General features: G+C 33.9%; 1 protein-coding gene across 2 annotated transcripts; it reads left to right on the top strand.

Annotated features, from left to right (window-relative positions):
• The first annotated feature begins 4,405 nt into the window (after positions 1 to 4,405).
• On the top strand, positions 4,406 to 17,522 carry LOC132031088 (uncharacterized). 2 transcript variants are annotated; one of them, XM_059420949.1, is made up of 6 exons: positions 4,406 to 4,879; positions 13,531 to 13,845; positions 13,925 to 13,973; positions 14,055 to 14,340; positions 16,207 to 16,285; positions 17,132 to 17,522. In XM_059420949.1, exons 1-6 carry the CDS (start codon positions 4,547 to 4,549, stop codon positions 17,336 to 17,338), a joined length of 1,269 nt encoding a protein of 422 aa, XP_059276932.1. In that variant the 5' UTR covers positions 4,406 to 4,546; the 3' UTR covers positions 17,339 to 17,522. The 2 variants fall into 2 exon arrangements, with proteins under 2 accessions (XP_059276932.1, XP_059276931.1); XM_059420948.1 differs by having other exon boundaries at positions 14,049 to 14,340.
• Positions 17,523 to 18,444: the final 922 nt, after the last annotated feature.

Raw genomic sequence — 18,444 nt, 5'->3', positions numbered from 1 at the left:
CTATGTCTGCATTTTTGAGTTCTCGGCCATTTTGGCGCTGTCTTCCATAGTTACATCTTGAACCGAATTCTCTAGTATCTGAGTATTTGAGTCAAATTCAACCATTTCAAATGAGAGTTGGTCGAGTTTCTTTAGTTCGACTCCTTCAGAAATAGCAAAATGATCTTCAGCTATATTAGATTTGTTGCTCGTTTGCTGGTTGTTTTTAGATTGTGTCGGCAATGCTACCATCTTATCCAAAAGATATAACGTTGTTCTCGCAACAGTCTAAGGGTCTCAAAGAGAAAGTTTGTGGTAGATGGAGCTTGGATTGAACCATCACTGAACTCAACAAAACTAATAACACCATTTCGAATAGTGATAGGCATATGGATATGGCTCATTATAACTAAACCTGAAATCAGTCATTGCACCAGATTGTAGGCCAAGAATCGTTGGCTCTGATACCATTTGTAACGATATGAAGAGCTCCGGTGAGCTCCACAATGGACAAATTAAAGATAAAAGGAACACCAGAGGGAGAGGGAGAGAAAGAAAGAGAGATAGAGAGAAAATTTAGATATTTTCATTCAACACAATCTACAATTACCTTTGCTACTGAATAATTATTATGCAAATAATTAAAATTCCTAACAATCCCAAAACATGACATATTTATTCTTTGATTTCAATTTTAATACTATACTCTTTCTTTCACGACAACAGCCCGTCTTTATATTTACTCCCTCCGTTTATTTTTACTTGTCTTTGTTTGATTTGGCACACCCCTTCAGGAACAATAAATAAAATGACAATTTTACTATATCACTTTAATTATTAGAGATAAGTGTAAAAAACACACCCCAACTATCACTTTTTTTTTAATTTCATACCTAAACTATCAGAAGGTTGAGAAAACTACCTAAACTATCACTATCTAATTTGCAAAACACATCTCAAATTATTCTTGAATGTATGTGATCTACACTCTCCATTTTATATACAAATGTTGCCAAGTGTTGTCCACGTGGATAAATAATGTCACAATGGCACCTACATGGAAATTTAAAAAAACTTTATGTTTTAAAAAAAGGAAAATACATAATCCCCCCCCCCCCCAAACGTATACTCGGATTAATTATGACGCACCCAACCTTGCGGCGACCTATTACTCCCCCGCCTTATTTTTTCGTATTTTTGTACTTTTTTCTACGACATGGCACAATCAAAATTTAATGCCCGGGCTTACGCATTGGCGCCACGTCACTGCCACGTCTTCTTCTTCTTCTTCTTCTTCATCATCATCATCATCATCATCATTTCAAGAAACCAATCAACCCATTTTCCTCCATTAACACACACATATTCAATTTCATCATCAATCATAATAAGCTTATTTTCAAGAAATCAACCAACCCATATTCTTCCTCCATTAACACACATACATTTAACCCATTTTCTTCCTCCATAAAATTATTCGAACTTGAACGGAACCAACTCTTTTTATTACAATATGTTATTCACTGCAACAGTATGAAATGTAAAGAACTCAAATTTCCAGCTCTTTTTCCTTTAACAAGACCAATTCTACCCATCAAACAATATACTTGAAATTAAAGAGAGAAAAAAAAGGTAGTAATGAAAAAACAAACCTTTATATGGATGAACAGAGTCACAAGAAATGGAACCCAAATTTTGGCAACAAAAAATCCAGCTAAATTAGAAGAGATATTATCTGTTATACAACAAATAAAAAATTTCAAATATTCGTAAATGGAAATGAAACAGAGATAATGAAGGACGAAAATAGTTGCAGATCTATATATAAACTACCGAAAAAAAAAATGGAAATTGCTTTAACTTGATGACAACTGAAAATGGAGAGACAAGTTACGAATTTGAGAAAGTTTATTATTAATAGCGTGGATTGGTTGCCCTTCAATGTGTGTGTGTTAATGGAGGAAGAAAATAGGTTGAATGTGTGTGTGTTAATGGAGGAAGAAAATGGGTTGGTTGATTTCTTGAAATGATATTTATGATTGATGATGAAATTGAATGTGTGTGTGTTAATGGAGGAAGAAAATGGGCTGGTTGATTTTGTTAATTGAGGAAGAATATGGGTTGGTTGATTTTGTTAATGGAGGAAGAATATGGGTCGGTTGATTTCTTGAAAATAAGCTTTTATGATTGATGATGAAATTGAATATGTGTGTGTTAATGGAGGAAAATGGATTAATTGATTTCTTGAAATGATGATGATGATGATGATGATGAAGAAGAAGAAGAAGAAGAAGAAGACGATAATGACCGACGCGTATTAACGTGGCGGATAGTGTCCTGACAATCTCCACTGCAATGAAGATCAAATTTTGATTGTGCTTAATATCGGTACTGAAAAAGTACAAAAATACGTAAAAAATAAGGCCGGGGGGGGTAATAGGTCGCAAAGGTTGGGTGTGTTATAATTAATTCGAGTATACGTTAAGAGTTTTTATTTTTTATTTTTTAATGTATTTTCCCTTTTAAAAAAGCAAATTGAAAAATAATAATTTTTGTAAAAAATATAAAAAATTATAGAAAATAAAAAAAATAGTTTAAAAAATGGAAAAGAGATTTTTTTTTTTAAAAAACTGATTATTTAGTTTTCACATTTTTTTTAAAAAAAAATCAACTTTTCCATTTTTCAAATCATTTTTTTCTTCTGATTTTCTAAATTTTTTGATATTTTTTGAAAATTTGTTTTTTGAAATCCAGTTTTTTTTTAAAAAAATAATGCAGTTTTTTTTTTTTAAAAAAAATATACAACTTTTTTTTTATAAAAAAAATATTATTTTTTAGTTTCCGTGTAGGGGCCACCATAGCATTACTTATGTCATGGACAATTTTTGAGAAAATTTTACCACTTCACTGCTTTGAGAAATAGTCACACATTTAGTTCGGTGTGTTTTTAAACTAGATAGTGATAGTTTAGGTAGTTTCTCAACCTTATGATAGTTTATTGTATGTTACGAAGGTAAATGCTTTTTCGTGTTAAAAAAAATAACTTTTTCGCAAAAACATTTTTTTGAAAAGTACTTTTGAGAAAAAATATAAATAAAGACTTTTTAAAAGCTTGACCAAACACTAATAACTTAGCAAAAGTGCTTTTTTAATTAATTAGGCCAACACAAACTATTTTTCGTTAAAAGTGCTTTTTTGAAAAGTAATTTAAAAAAAAAAAAATACTTTTTAAAATAAGGCGATTATGTGTTCTCAAAATAAAATATGCTATTAATCGGGGTACCGGAAAAAATAAAATCCACGTGTTCCTTTATGCTGCAACCAAACGCACCCGTCCCTACCCCACACCCAAAAGAAAACAAAAACGGAAAATTGAAACGGTATTGCTCTCTGACAGTCTACTGTTCCTCACACTGCAAATTCCATTTCCCAAAGGTACCTCTCAATTCAAATACACATACACGTACACGTACACGTACACAAACACTCGAAGTTTCCAAACTTATTTTGAAGAATCTACAGTACCGGAAATGAAAAATATTTCCAAATTTACGTCCAAACATAAATTAAATAGATAAATTATTTATTTTCCTTATATTCAATGAAGAGACAAAGTATCAGTTGATGCTAATTCTTCTCCGCTTCCACTGGATTACTTTTAGATAATCAATTTTATATATATATATATATAGCAAATTTTTACTCTTGTCCTACATCAATCCCATTTATATTATACACTGTCCTTTTTATTTTGTGTCAAATAGAATGTCACTCTCGAAAATTAAAAGCAACTCTCTAGAATTTCTCTTTTATCCTTAATAAAATAGTCTATAACAATACTAATTTTAAAGTTCATCTTTTACTGTTAATGAAATAATTTATAACCATATAAATATTTAAAATTTATTTTAGACTATAAATATAAATTTTTTCTTTATTTTTCAAATTTTGTGCTAGTCAAATAATACGACGACAGATTATATTTATATCTTAAAAAAATGAGATAATAGTAAAAAATACACTTCAAGTATCACCTTTTTTTGAGTTTCCTACCTAAACTATCACTAATTTGTTTGTAAAACACACCTCAACTAGTAATTCTTCACTTTTCCTACCTGAACTATCACAAACTAGTTTATAAAACACACCTCAACTGTCAATTTTGAGGGGTGTTTTACAAACTTATTGGCAATAATTCTGGTAGAAAAAATAATAAACTGATAGTTAAAGTATATTTTACAAACTAATTAGTGAGAATTTTCAATCTAAACTCTCACACTTAATACTTCAGATAAAAAGCTAAAAAAAATAATAATAATTAAAGTGTGTTTTTAATTCTTAACTCGAAAAAAAATTATTCTCCATCCAAAACAAAAAAAGTTGGCTTTTTCGACCATAAAAGGCCCCATGTCCTTTATGCTCCAACACCACACCCAAAAAGAGCAAAAACAAAAAATTGAAACGGTAAAGCTATGCACAAGTGAATACTACCTATCAATTCAAACTCAAATATACAAACACATACTCTCGAAGTTTCTAGAAGCTTCTCGAATCTACGTTACCGGAAATGAAGAAATCCAGCAAAGTTCCAGCAAAGTACGATTTAGAGTATCGAGCTTACGAAGACGACGCATGGTACGGTGTGCTAGTAACGTTGTACGGCGAAACAATGACAGTGAAATTCGAAGGATATCCAGAAACATACGATATAAAATTCACTGCTAAAGACTTAAAATCGAAGGAACAAATCGATGATTTCGCAAGTAGGTTTAGAAGTGTATCGCCGCAATTACAGGATAATGAATGTGGTAGTGTTATTAAGGAAGGGATGATTGTTTGTGCTGGTTGTAATGCTTTTGGAAAGGATGATATGCTTTTCTATGATGCTCTTGTTGAAGCGGTGAGTTATACCTATTAATTTTTTAGCATACTCGAGTTTTTTCACCAATTTTAGTGTTTAAATATCTTTCTAGGAGTATTAATTTTGAATTTTTTGAGCTTTATTTCATTTTTAGTAGGTTTTATTTGGTAAAAATCGAAAGCAACGAAATATTCACATTTTTACATGTTAGTTGATATGCTCTTGTATGATGCCGTTGTTGAAGCGGTGAGTAAACACCTAATTTTTTACCGTAGTCTGAGTTTTTTTCACCTTTTTTAGGATTAATTTTGATTTTTTGACCTTTTATTGATTTTTAGTAGGTTTTATTTGATAAAAAGTGAAAACAACGAAATATTCACATTTTTTAGTGTTTGAACATTTTCTAGGATAAGTTTTGATTTTTTTGACCTTTTTTTTTTAAAAAAATTTTTAGTAGGTTTTGTTTGATAAAAATTGAAAAAAACGAAATATTCACATTGTTACACATTAGTTTCGTTTTTATTTATAAAAGAAAGAAAAGTTCTAGAAGATATATGTACACATAGATAATAACGGTGAAGTTTGAAGGATATCCAGAAACATTCGATGTGAAATGCTAATAAAGACTACTTCAAAACGAAGGAAGAAATCGATGATTTCGCAAGTAGGTTTAGGAATATATCGCCGCAATTGCAGGATAGTGAATGCGGTAGTGTTAAGGAAGGAAGGAATGATTGTTTGTGCTGCTTGTAATGCTTTTGGAAAAGATGATATGCTCTTCTACGATGCCGTTGTTGAAGCTAATGGATACTTGAGGTATGAAACTCGCAAAAAGGTGATAGTTTAGGGAAGTAAAGGGAATAATGGATAGTTGACGTATGAAATTCGCAAAAAAAAAAAGAGTGATGGTTAGGTGTGTTTTTTTAACCATTAACTCTTTGAAATATGAGAGAGAGAATTTCAGATGTATCTAATCAAGGTAATAATATGTATTGCATTCTGATGCTGTCAAATTCTCAGTTACAGATTTTGAGCATGAGCAATAGGTTTTCAAAAATTTATGTTATCTGAATATTCTTTAAGCATAGCAGGAGCTAAGCACGTATAAATGAGGTGAGGTAGGTTGACATAGTCCAACTATGATGGACCTTTGAATTTCTAGGCTACAGAGGATTCTATGATTATCCCTGTTTGAAATATGAGAGAAAAAAATTTCAGATGTATCTATCAAGATAATAATATCTATCGTATTCTGATGCTGTCAAATTCTCAGTTGCAGATGTTATCATAGTTTTTGAGAAATATATCTGAATATTCTTTAAGCATAGCAGGACTTAAGCATGGATTAAGGAGGAAGGTGAGGTGAGGTTGACGTAGTCTAACTATGATGGACCTTTGAATTTCTAGGATACAGAGGATTCGTGGTTGATAACAACTAATTCGGGATTGAAATTAATCTCTTCACATTCATCACAAAACCCGCATATGCGATCTTTAAGCTAGCAGGTCCTAAGCACGGATAAAAGAGGAAGGTGAGGTAGGTTGGCATAGTCTTAAAAAAAAAGAGGGCAGCCCGGTGCACTAAGCTCCCGCTATGCGTGGGGTCCGGGGAAGGGCCGAACCACAAGGGTCTATTGTACGCAGCTTTACCTTGCATTTCTGCAAGAGGCTGTTTTCACGGCTCGAACCCGTGACCTCCTGGTCACATGGCAACAACTTTACCAGTTACGCCAAGGCTCCCCTTCTAGGTTGGCATAGTCTAACTATGATGAATCTTTGAATTCTAAGATACAGAGGATTCATGTGGTTTATCCCAACTAATTTGGGATTGTGTCATCTTCATTGATATTACTTGGTATTAATTTTTCCAGTCTTATCGAATTACCAGCTCATTATAGCAAAATTTAGTGAGTGCAATGTTCTCGTGGCTCATATACTTTTCTTTTGATATTTTCATGTGTAAAGTGTAAATTGAGTGTTTATGTCCTTGTTATCAACAGTTGCAAGTAATCTTTTGTGCTTGTTCAACTATCAAAAGAACAAGAAAGTAGAATGTTGAAGAATTAGAGTCGGTTTTTTAGCATTTAACCCCCCCTTTGTGTTATGGATTATTGACAAATGACAACAAAAATTACTAAGGGCCTGTTTGGAAAGCCACCTAGCAATTGGAATTGGTGTAATTACTAAGGTAGTAATTACACAGCCTAGTAATTACACTACTGTATATTTACAACGATCTGTTTGTTTATCATAACATACGTAATTACAGTGTAATTACAAGCATGATGTTTGGTTGCACAAGTGTAATTACACAGTTAGTTTAATTTAAAAATAAAATTTAATTATAAAAAATTTAAAATTAATATTTAGAAAATATTTGCCTTTATAAATGATCTTAAAATAGTTATTTAATAACACATTGTTTCTTGAAAATATATTAATTAATAATCATATATTTATAACTAATATTGTAGAAAATAATTGATATATATTTTTCAAATTAATAATATTTAATTTTAATTAATTATAAAACTTAAAAGAAGACTTTTTTTGTGAGAACGTCATGCATTGGATGTTTGACAAAAAAATAATATTTATAAATATAATGCCATAATATTATTCAAATGTTTGACGCAAAAATTCATCAACTGTAAGTGAAATATAAACAACATGCAATGTGAAATAACAAATAAATAGTACTAAAGGAAATAACTTAAAATTGAAAATATAACTTAAATTCAAAATCCAAAAGAAAAAGTTTAACATAAACTCTTATGTCAAATTCTAACATTACATAAGTAAGTTCCAACGTAACTTAAGTAAATAATTCAAAAAAAAGGAAAAATATAAGTCTATAACCTCATTCACAACGAAATTCTACTTTAATAACGTCACTCGCTATATGTCAAGTTTGTTAATGACTCATTCTTTCCAATATTAAGAGGTGTAATTTCAAAAATTAGAATAATAACACGGTTATGCTAAATGAATAAATTAAAAAAATAAAAAAAATACGAGCAATTACATGGGACCAAAAGAAGTAAAGGTTGGGAATGAGAAGAAAGGAAATGAAAAATAAATAATATAAAAAGAAAAATACATTTTAAAAAATAAAAATAATTAAAAAGTAAAAAATCAAAAAGAAATTAAAATAATAGAAATTTAAAATAAAAAGAAATTAAAATAATAGATATAAAAAATAAATTAAAAATAAAAAGAAATTAAAATAAAACAAAAATGAAACAAACTAAAAAGCAACCCTGCAATTACAGGGTGTAATTACACCCAATTCACAACTCCCCCTTGAGAATTGGAGAGTGTAATTACACCCTCTCAATTACACTCAATTCCCACCTAACTGTGTAATTACTTGGTCAAACAAACAAGTCAAACTGTGTAATTACATCCAGTTACACCCAATTCCAGTTATCTGGGAGGTTTTCCAAACAGGCCCTAAAGGATATGTATAAAAGAGCCTTTACTAGTGTGAGAACAGTAATAGGAGATACAAAGGAATTTCCCATACTTCCTTACTTTAGTTATAGGAGATTAGGAGTTAACTAAAGGGTGGCTTAGTTGGTTGACGATGGCTCTTTCATAATGGAGGTCTCAGGTTCGAAACCCTCTACCTACGACAGTAGGGGATTTGCCTTTTGGGTCGAGTTCGTCGCACGGGGCTTGCCTAATGTGGGTTATCTCTCCTGTATGGTTTGCGAGCTATTGCACAGGAGCTGGATTTACCCTGTGCGCACCTGAAGGGTAGTGGCTGCGGGTTACAATGTTATCAAACAAAAATACAATATAGAATGAGGTGCTATTCACAATATTGAGTTAATTGACGTAATTGGCGAGGGTGTCAACCATATTCTTGAATTATGGAGAAGCACTATAGAGAATAAGGTCTTAAGATAAGTAGAAATAAAACTGAAATATATGCACTATAGGATTGTATAGTGCACTGTCTTAACATGTCATATGTTAGTGTGGTGAGGAGTAGAGATGGATTCAAGATTTGGCCTTCATGGGTTATGGATTCTAGGATAGTGATTTCAAGTGCTAGTAATGAGTTTTCTGAACTAACTTTTGTACATATTTAGTGAATTTCTTAATACATATATAAGGTCAGGGGCGGAGCTAGAAGACTAAATACGGGTTCGGCGGAACCCATTAGTTTTTAATCAAACAGTGTATTTTGTGTTAAGAAATTCATTAAATATGTACAAATATTATATTTAGAACCCAGTTATTATCACTTGAAATCGTCATTTTAAAATCTAGAATCATGAAGTTGAAATCCTGGCTCCGCCTCCGAATAGGGTATGGGCCATAACTACTGGATTTTGGTGTTCTTAAAGCCAACATCCAACCCAGGTGAGTAGATATATGGCATGTCCTTGAAAAGAGCTATAGCAAACAGTGAAATGAATTTTGAGATATTTCAAGGGTATTGCAGATATTGGTCTGACATTCGAAAGCAAGATGAAATACTCAGTCTGTTGCGGACTTGTATAGGAGATCTTTAACAGTCTACTTGCTTACTCGTTGTGTTGGTGAGTGGTGATGTCATTGGAATGCAACTGTGCAAACTATCATTTAGTATGAATAAGTGGCTCTCTTACAGATGCAACAAAAAAATTCTTTGGCCACAGGTTGGTGAGTGAATTTAGCCTGATAAGCCGCTGTGACCAGGTGAGTGAATTCAGGCTAGCAGCTGTGGCTAGGGCTGGGCATAATATGGTTCAAACCGAAAAAACCGACCGAACCGAACCGAAGTTAATTTCGGTTTCGGTTTTTCGGTTTATTCGGTCCGGTTCGGTTTAAATTTATAAGATTTCAACAATTCGGTTCGGTTTTCGGTTTATGCAAAATTTAATTCGGTTAAACCGAAATTCCGAATTTTAACAACCCTTTTTTTCTTGAAACATATATTATACATATATATTGGGCTTCTGCCCATAACTAATAAACTAAAAGGCCCAAATCCCAATCCCAATATAAAAATATCCAAGTCCAACCCAATTATTGATACCGTATCCAACTATCCATCTAAATATGGATAATATTATAGATGTCTCTTTATAATATGTGACTGTGGTCTGTGTGTTATTATAGTAGAGAAAATACGACAAATTTCTTGAAAATGTATAAAGCTTATACTGAGAGGAGAAACAAAGAGACCAAAACAGTTGATTGTCTAGCTGAAGTGTTGATTGCTTCTCACTATCAGGATGTCTTATTAATCCTCCATTTTGTTTCATCTATTATGAATGTTGAAACCATAAAGTCTGGATCCAATTGATTGTAGCTGGCTTTTGTATACCAGTGCTAAAGATTGGACAGAGAGAAGATAATAGAATGGTTGTCATTTGGTTTCTGTTAAATTGATGCTTAACTATGTCATCCATATCTAGACCGAAAAAACCGAACCGAACTCGCAAAAACCGAATCAAACTGAAGTTATTTCAGTTCGGTTTCTGTTCCTATTTTTTACAAACCGAAAACCGGAAAACCGAACCGAATTTGTGAAACCGAACCGAACCGAACCGAACCGACCGAGCGACCAGCCCTAGATGTGGCCAGGTGAGTGAATTCAGGCTAACGAAGAGGCAGGCATCAATATTTTGTATAGTTGGAATGACGTCAGGAGGAACTTGAAGTGACTATATCTGGTTCTGAAGGCCGTCTTTTGAATATCTTTCTCCTAGACCCTCACCTGATGATACCCAGACTGCAAGTGAAAATTCTTGTGTTGATTATTTTATTTTCTGCTGCATTACCTTCTTAAGCAAACTGTTTCAAGAATCAGATTCTTGAAACGCATAGGAGTAGCCCGATCTTAACAAGTGGTATCGGAGCTAGATCTTTCTAAAAGGCTAGTACCTTGAAAGATGGCGGCACCTCATATAGTACAAGACCCCATGCTGCCATGGAAATTATTATGACTAGTGGAAAGTCTGTACTGAAGATCATATAACAGGTTTCATTCAGAGCTATATGGGAAATTATTCAGAAAGGACCACATATTCCCAAAGCATCAACTATTGAAGTGATGACCCTCTATTGTTTAAAGAGCTTATGAATTGTGTATTTTGTGGTTGTGTTGGTATTCACATCTTTTTATAAGATGATGTTATTCTTGGATATTTAAAAGGAGTGTTTGTGTATAAAATAACTAAGTGGGTTAAATGGTTGCATGGTCACTACCTATATCATATTAAATCTAATAATTAGAGTTTGTTAAATATTTAATAAAGACAAAAGGTGCTCATTCATGGAAAACTTAAAAGACCAAAACTGTTTAGAATATATATTTAAAAGACCATCTTAAACTTATCGTCAAATATAAGAGACCATTTTTGTCACTTTTTTCATATATATTCCCTCGGGGATTGAGGTGGAACTTATTATGGGGAGGGTGCGATATTGTTCCATGCTCATGCAAATGTTTCTAGCAAATTGCTACTTGGAAATTGGAGGACCATTTTATTACGGCAAAATGGCAAAGCAACATATATATGTTCGGCAAGCCTTGGCAAATATATATCCTCAATCATATCTAGCATGTGTTAGCTGGTTGGGATATGGCAATTTTGATCGACGAAATCAAAGAACTCCAGCAAATCTTGGATCAATTTCCAACAAGGGCTAGGATAATGGAGGAACTTTGTAGGTTGAGGGGCTGCTTAATGGAGTACCAGATGAGGCTCCACATCCCTAATTAGGATTTGTAGTATTTTGGATGTTATTAACAAATTTTCAGTTATAATTATTGTAGGCGCATTTTGGATGTATTTTGTTTTTCTTCCATTATCCAAGTTGACAAATGTTAAGTTTATCTTGTATGAAGACTACCATTTTGGGTTGTTTTTTTCTCTTATTTCATCACTGCTTTTCTAGTTGCATTTTATGTTTTTAAAAAAAAGCCGAATTGCAAAGTAACCACTAAGAATAATGATGGTTATGTGAAAGTGACTTGTTGAGTCATCCATATACCAAATCGGAGCTAGTGGAGAGCCTGTATTGAAGATCATATAACAGGTTTCATTCAGAGCTATGAGAAATTATTCAGAAAGGACCACATATTCCCAAAGCATCCACTAATAATTTCCATGGAAGCGTGGGGGTCTTGTGGTTGATTGACCTTCTTGTATTGTAGGAGGTGCTGCCATCTTTCAAAGTACTACCCTTTGTAGAAAGGTCTAGCTTTGATATCACTTGTTAGGATCGGGCTACTCCTATGCGTTTCAAGAATCTGATTTGGTATATATTTCAAAAGGTCACTTTCACATAGCCATCATTATTTTTGGCCGTCACTTTTCACTTAGGCTTTTTTTTGTTTGAAACATAAACTGCAACTAGAAAAGCAGTGATGAAACAAGATAAAAAAAAAAAAAACCAAAATGGTAGTCTTCATACAAGATAAACTTAACATATATAAACTTGGATGATGGAAAAAAAAAAATACGCCTACAATGATTATAACTGAAAATTTGTTAATAACATCCAAAACAAACAAAAAACACTACAAATCCTAATTAGGGGCTGGTAATTCTTGTGGAGCCTCATCTGGTACTCCATTAGGCAGCCCCCTCAACCTACGAAGTTCCTCCATTATCCTAACCTTTGTTGCAAATAATTCCCACATTAGTTGATCCACGGTTTGGCGGAATTTTTTGATTCTTTGATCAAAATTTTCATATCCCAAACTTCTGAGGGCCATCGGACTGGGGAAACCCTGAATTACCCGTGGTGCACTTGCGGGAAACTCCTTGCCGAGGGCCTGTGCACCCCCGGGATTAGTCGGGGCTCAAAGAGACTTGGACACCCGGTGCTTAATCAAAAAAAAAAAAAAAAAAAAAAAAATTGTCATATCCCAAACTGGATCCGCCACCCGTTCACTAGTTTTTAAAAAAAAAAAAAAAAAGGGGGGGGGGGGGGGGAACTTCAGTATAGTTATTGTATCCAGGGGTATTGTAGCTGTGCAAAAGGTTTCAGCCATTGTCTATCTATCAGATATGATTACCAACGCAGTATTGGTTAGTAAGTTTAGGCATTGCCTAGACTCGTTGCAGTTGGCAGTACTAGGGTAATTTGGGAAGACAATGTGATGAGATAAATCCTTGTTGATAATTGAGGAATTCAAGCACAGGGAAGAATTATTGATGTGGGTTGAGTTTTATGGTAACTGGTATAAATAAGGATTCTGCCTTGGTTGAGCTGCAGAATTCTTTGCTCACTATTTCTGTATTTCCCTATTTGTAATTATCTAAATATTTTTTTTCCCCCTTAAAGGACAAGATTTTCGTTCTTGCATAAAAGCAGTGTTTCTTTATAGTTTAGGGTGTGAAAGAAAAAGGAAGAGGCAAAAAGTGTGGGACGAACTTAGGGATTGGGTTTGTGAACATATTGGGGACTAAGGTTTCTAAGAATCTGGAAAAAGATTGTTGCGGTTCTTTTCAGCATAGTGAAATTTTCTTACCGTCTTTCTTGAGAACGTTGACATCTTTGCTGAACCTCATTAAAATTTGTGTCCGTCATACTCCATTTTGTTGCTCTAAATGTTGGTTTGTTATAACATATAAAGGAAAAGTAGCAGGACTCAAAGAGGAAAAGGAGAGGGCTACGTAATTCATTTTGGTTTATTGGCTTGATTCACTTGCTTCAAATTTTCTTCTTCCTCTCTTTGGTAGATACACAAGGAGAACCATTCGTTTCACAATGGATTGGAGGAGTGTTTATGTACCTTTGTATTATCCTGGCTTCATGGTCCAAAAAAAGATTATTTGACTAGTTCTGGAATTGAAGGCATATGTATCATAAAAAGCACAAGCCAAGTTGATCCTAGAATAGCTTCCTTCTTGAAATTGGCAAACCAGAAACTCAGAAAATCCTCTTGCAAGGCAACTTCTACTTCTGAGCAAGACAATTCAGCATCCAAAGGATTGGCTCGTAGTAAAAGACTCAGACATTTGTCTTCTCCACAAAAGCCAGATTCGTCCTTTAAGGCAAGTTATCACCTAATAATTCATTAATTTGAATGATGATGCATGTGCCTAAATCATTCTTCTCTTCCTTTCCCTGTAGGGGATTAGCAGTGCCAAGAATGTGGTTGACATGAGATGTACAACAGAAGGTGTGCTACGGAACTCCATCACCTGTTACAATGTGGTAATTGCACTTTTCTTAAGTTCTTCATTCTGAACTGCAGCAACAGATTATAACTATAGCAGGCACTGGGATCATGATAAAGATCTTGGAGGGCAATGTCCAAATTACCATTTCATGCTAGTCGAGAACTTGGAGAGAAACTTGCTGCCTTCATCATTGAGAGATTTCATACATGAGCACACTTCTGTTTGGTCACAAGCATATATTTTTCCCAGCCCATCATATATGCCCTATGCACGAGGCATTATCGTGGTAGATTGTGAAGAGAAGCTTCAAAAAATAAATCAGTTTTTGGACAATCCAACCCATCTTGTTGTGTCCCCTAAGGGAAGGTACGTTTTCAGAATTAGTTTCTTTCCTAAAGTAGTTGTTGATCCTTTTGTGATCTCTCTCCTTTCATTGTAGTGTCTTCACTGGAAACAATTATATCTTACTATTATTAATAAAATATTTAGGCTTCACTCATCATTCCATTCTATTCCCACGTGTATTAGACTTGTATTGATTAGAATCTATCTCCCGTTAGAGTCGTGTTGTTTGGGTGTATCAGAATAATTGGTTTCCTCCCTCTATACAGATTATGAGCTAAAACACGTTTTCATTCAGCTAAGTATCATGTTTGGCATGGATCAAACTTGCTAAAATAGCTTTTTGGCTATTCTGCTTAGAAGAGCTGCCTTGCCACAATTACCCAGCCAGTCGAACTATTTTAGATGTGAGGATAGCATCTGCATGTGTTCATAATGTAAAGTTTTATCAAAGCATGCTTGTCTTAATTTTTTTTCTTACTTTTCATGTATTTGTTGGGGAAAAAAAACTTTAGTATGGCATGCTTATATTTCCTGAGCTTGTGATTTGCTAAAACACCTTAGTTCAATTCTGCTGCACCGCTTGTTTAAGGCCTGCTCGGTGGTTGCATCAATAGCATAAGCCTTTTGTCATGGTCCTGTAAGTGATAACCTGCTCAATGCCATCTGATATTAGTTGCTTCTGCAATTTCTTTTTCTTTTTTGTTGATAATATTGTTGCTTCTGCAATTAGACCTTCTGTCTTTCTCTCTGACGGTCAAAATGATTCAAAATTGAATTAGAGGTTCTAGAACGGTATCTATCTTTAAAAGACGTAAAAGAAAATCACAAAATATGAAATGTTTGAGTCCTTGTAAAGAGCCTTTAGATGGTATTTATTAGTCTGAACTTCCACGCTATGCACTACACTTTTGGTGACTAGTGGGGATAGTTTTTGAAAGATCTCTCTAGATTAAATATGTAGTTTCACATGCTAATTCCCCAATTTCTGGTGCCTTCTAAGAGTAGATAGTTTATTTTCGGGGAATGCCTGAAGTTCTATGCATTCCACACTGTTTTGTTTTTCCTTGTTTCTTTGTTTATGTTGAAAATTTTGTTTTACTCTTCAAAACAGCTTCAAAGCAATGCTACTTCTTGCCTCAACTTCTGTTTACTGCTACTTACTTTCTTGCTCAAATGCTGTTTAATGCTGCTTCCTTTCACATTCGATACTGTTTACTGTTGGGAGTTCCTGTGATATAGATATTTCAAGATCCTCTATGTTCCGATCTGTCATATTATAGTGGATTAAAAGAAAGAACAGACTCATATGAAAGTTAACTAGGAAAAATGGCGAATGTAGACTTGATATGCAAATATTTTGAGGGAACAGACTTTTTGTGATTTTTTTTTTTTTTTTTTTTTTTTAAATGTAACGTGGTAGAAGTAACTAATTGGAATCTTTGGGAAACAGGTGTTCACAATTGATATGGACAAATAAGGTTGCACATGCTATTTTCCGAGTTTCCAACTCGCGATTGCTTGAAAAATGTCAACATACATTGAGGCACTATTTGTTTTTTTCTTTCTCATTCTCAGAAGTTGAAAATTGATTTTTTTTATTCCATCCCTCTCTACTTCAAAGTGAAAGAGCTGGAAAGGAGGTGCAACACTCTGGTTTTGTGTGCCAATACCTTGGGTCTTTACTCTTTAATGCTGTTTAGCATACTTCTACAATTCAGATACTCTGAAATCCTTAAACATTGCTGTATAATTTATGCTATAATTTATGCCAAATGTGTAGATCCTATTTCATTTTAATGCTTAAGAGTTGAATTTTCATGCATGTCCGTAGATATTCTAGATTGGTCGCCTATGGGGTCATTTATTATTTCCATTTTCCTTTTACAGGCCGGTGGTTATAAGTGAAAGAGATACGAGACACTCCATGATTAAGACGTCGCTTGGGAGCTTAGTGTATAGATCCCAGGTAAGGTTCATACCATTTATTGGTTGGATTTGAAAATGGTTGTAGGATGATTAACCATATTTGTTAGATCTGTAGCATGGCACATCGTACTGCCAGTGCTACTTCACAGATGAGTTTGGTAGACGACATATTGTTAAATATCATATATATGAGGTTTCTTGATGCACTAGAAGCATGCATATCTGAATAGTTACTCGTGACGAGTGAAAAACTCGATGCTCAGTAGGCTCTAGTCAAACTTGATTGACATTTAACTGTGCGGGATAACAGGAGAGATAAGAATGTGGGATCAGTTTTTGTTAAGGTTTAAGAATCAAATTAATCTGGAGAAAATTTGTATATACTCATGATCTTGAGGAATTGTGCTCTTTACACATACTTGTGGAAGTGCTTAAACATTGGAACAAAATGTCTTATGATGAGCCTGTGGAAGAAGAGCTAGGTCATAGTGGCTCCAAACCTTGTGGGTTCGGTCACCTGACCGCTAAACTTAAATTACAAGTGATGAACACATCAGGAAAAGAAGGAAGAAAAGATGTCTTTACAATATTTTTGAAAAAAAAGTGAAATAATAGGCCAATGAGGTGAAATCAGTTTCATTCGATATATTGCTAGTACATACTACTCTCTATGATTGTGGTGGAATCTTGAACGGGCAAACTAGTCTAGATACAAATAAGCAAATACTTCAAAGAATTATAGGATATATGTTTTAGTAGCATTTTATTGATGGGCAAGCTCTGAACATGTGATTTTTTGTGGTGTCTTTCATTTTATGTCAGATTTTTTGTGTCAGTTCATTGAGTCTGACTGCTCTCCTCCTTACGTCTTCACGTTTCTGTGTAGGATATATGTCAGGCAAAAAGTATCTGCCGAGACTTGATAGTAGTTCATTCAGGAAGTGAAGCATACAGAAGAGCAAACCAGGCAAAAGATTTGTTTTTGGAGTTTATGAGTCATCAACAGAGACTCTATAAGAAGTTAGCTTTGGAAGAGAGTTTTTTTTGGCAGATGCTGCAATTACAACCGAGTTTTGATTCGTATCTGTGTTAAAACAACTACGAAGCGATACAATTTCTGTGTATATATTGTGTTTTTGTAATGTTTCAAGATTTATTTTGCTTTAACTAACCCCTGCGACGATATGCCTTGTAGCAATCTCACTGTGTACAGAGTTTTTCAGTCTTCCCTGCTGGGGGAAAGTGCCGGTGGAAACAAATGCGACTCCTTAGCTGCATTCTCGTTTGCACATTCGTTGATTGTGAAGAACTGGCGTTGTTTCTTATAAATGTCTAGTTAAAATGTCAAAAATTGCAAACGCATATTCAAATGTTTCATTGGCATTTGGTGGTTAATTGGTGTTGGTTACCCATCCTACTTGGAATGTCAAGTTGCTCAAAAGGGGAGGAAACAATGGTTAAGAGGTCCTAATTGGAGTTGCATGTTATGAGTTTGAATTTTTATTAAAGGCGTTGACTTTGACTTGTTAGAAATTACTCTCTCCTAGGGACTGGTTGAGCACTTGATGGATCTAAAAAGGATGTGCCTTATAAAAAGAATTCTTCACAATACGAATGAGATAAAAAACTAAAGAAGATTGTCATTAGTCTAGATATTCTAAATATGAAATATTACAAGAGATCTAAAAAAGTTATTTTGTTTCAAGTTATTTTTTTCTATTCAAATTGTAAGAGGCCAAGAGAGATTTTATTTTCTCGGTGAATCATTATATGTACACCATTACTGTGGCAGGCTTACTATTCCAAACATCAAAGTAATTTATTTATTCTTCAAGCAATGTACATGACTTGCACAGAAAACTATTGATATTTTTATTTCAAATTACTTTTAGATGGTTATTAAATTTGTCTGGATGTTCCATAAAATTCATATTGTTCAAGCATTAACAAAAATAAAAATAACTTGGTGAACTAGTAACTTTTCACTCAGGGGCGGAGCCAGGATTTTCAACAAGAGTGTTCATATTTTAGGACAGGGGATGTGTGAGGGGGAAAAAAAAAAAACACAATGCCTCTGCCAACTAGTTTCTCTAATGCAAAAATAAAAAAATTGTGCCGCTGCTGGGATTCGAACTCGCGTCCTGAGCAAGAGTTTACACACCCTTAGCCACTGGGCTATCCTTTATTTCTATGTCAAGG

This window comes from Lycium ferocissimum, chromosome 9 (assembly GCF_029784015.1).
Source record: "Lycium ferocissimum isolate CSIRO_LF1 chromosome 9, AGI_CSIRO_Lferr_CH_V1, whole genome shotgun sequence".
Taxonomy (NCBI): Eukaryota; Viridiplantae; Streptophyta; class Magnoliopsida; order Solanales; family Solanaceae; genus Lycium; species Lycium ferocissimum.
The sequence above is the reverse complement of the archived record's forward strand: the minus strand, read 5'-3'. Positions and strand labels throughout refer to the sequence as shown.

What these genes read in the sequence shown, in the direction of transcription:
- LOC132031088 (XM_059420948.1), top strand. Translation starts at nt 4,547, where the DNA reads ATGAAGAAATCCAGCAAAGTTCCAGCAAAGTACGATTTAGAGTATCGA. An exon ending in ATGATGCTCTTGTTGAAGCG is followed by an intron (nt 4,880 to 13,530) that starts GTGAGTTATACC and finishes TCTCTTTGGTAG; the next exon opens with ATACACAAGGAGAACCATTC. An exon ending in GCTTAGTGTATAGATCCCAG is followed by an intron (nt 16,286 to 17,131) that starts GTAAGGTTCATA and finishes GTTTCTGTGTAG; the next exon opens with GATATATGTCAGGCAAAAAG.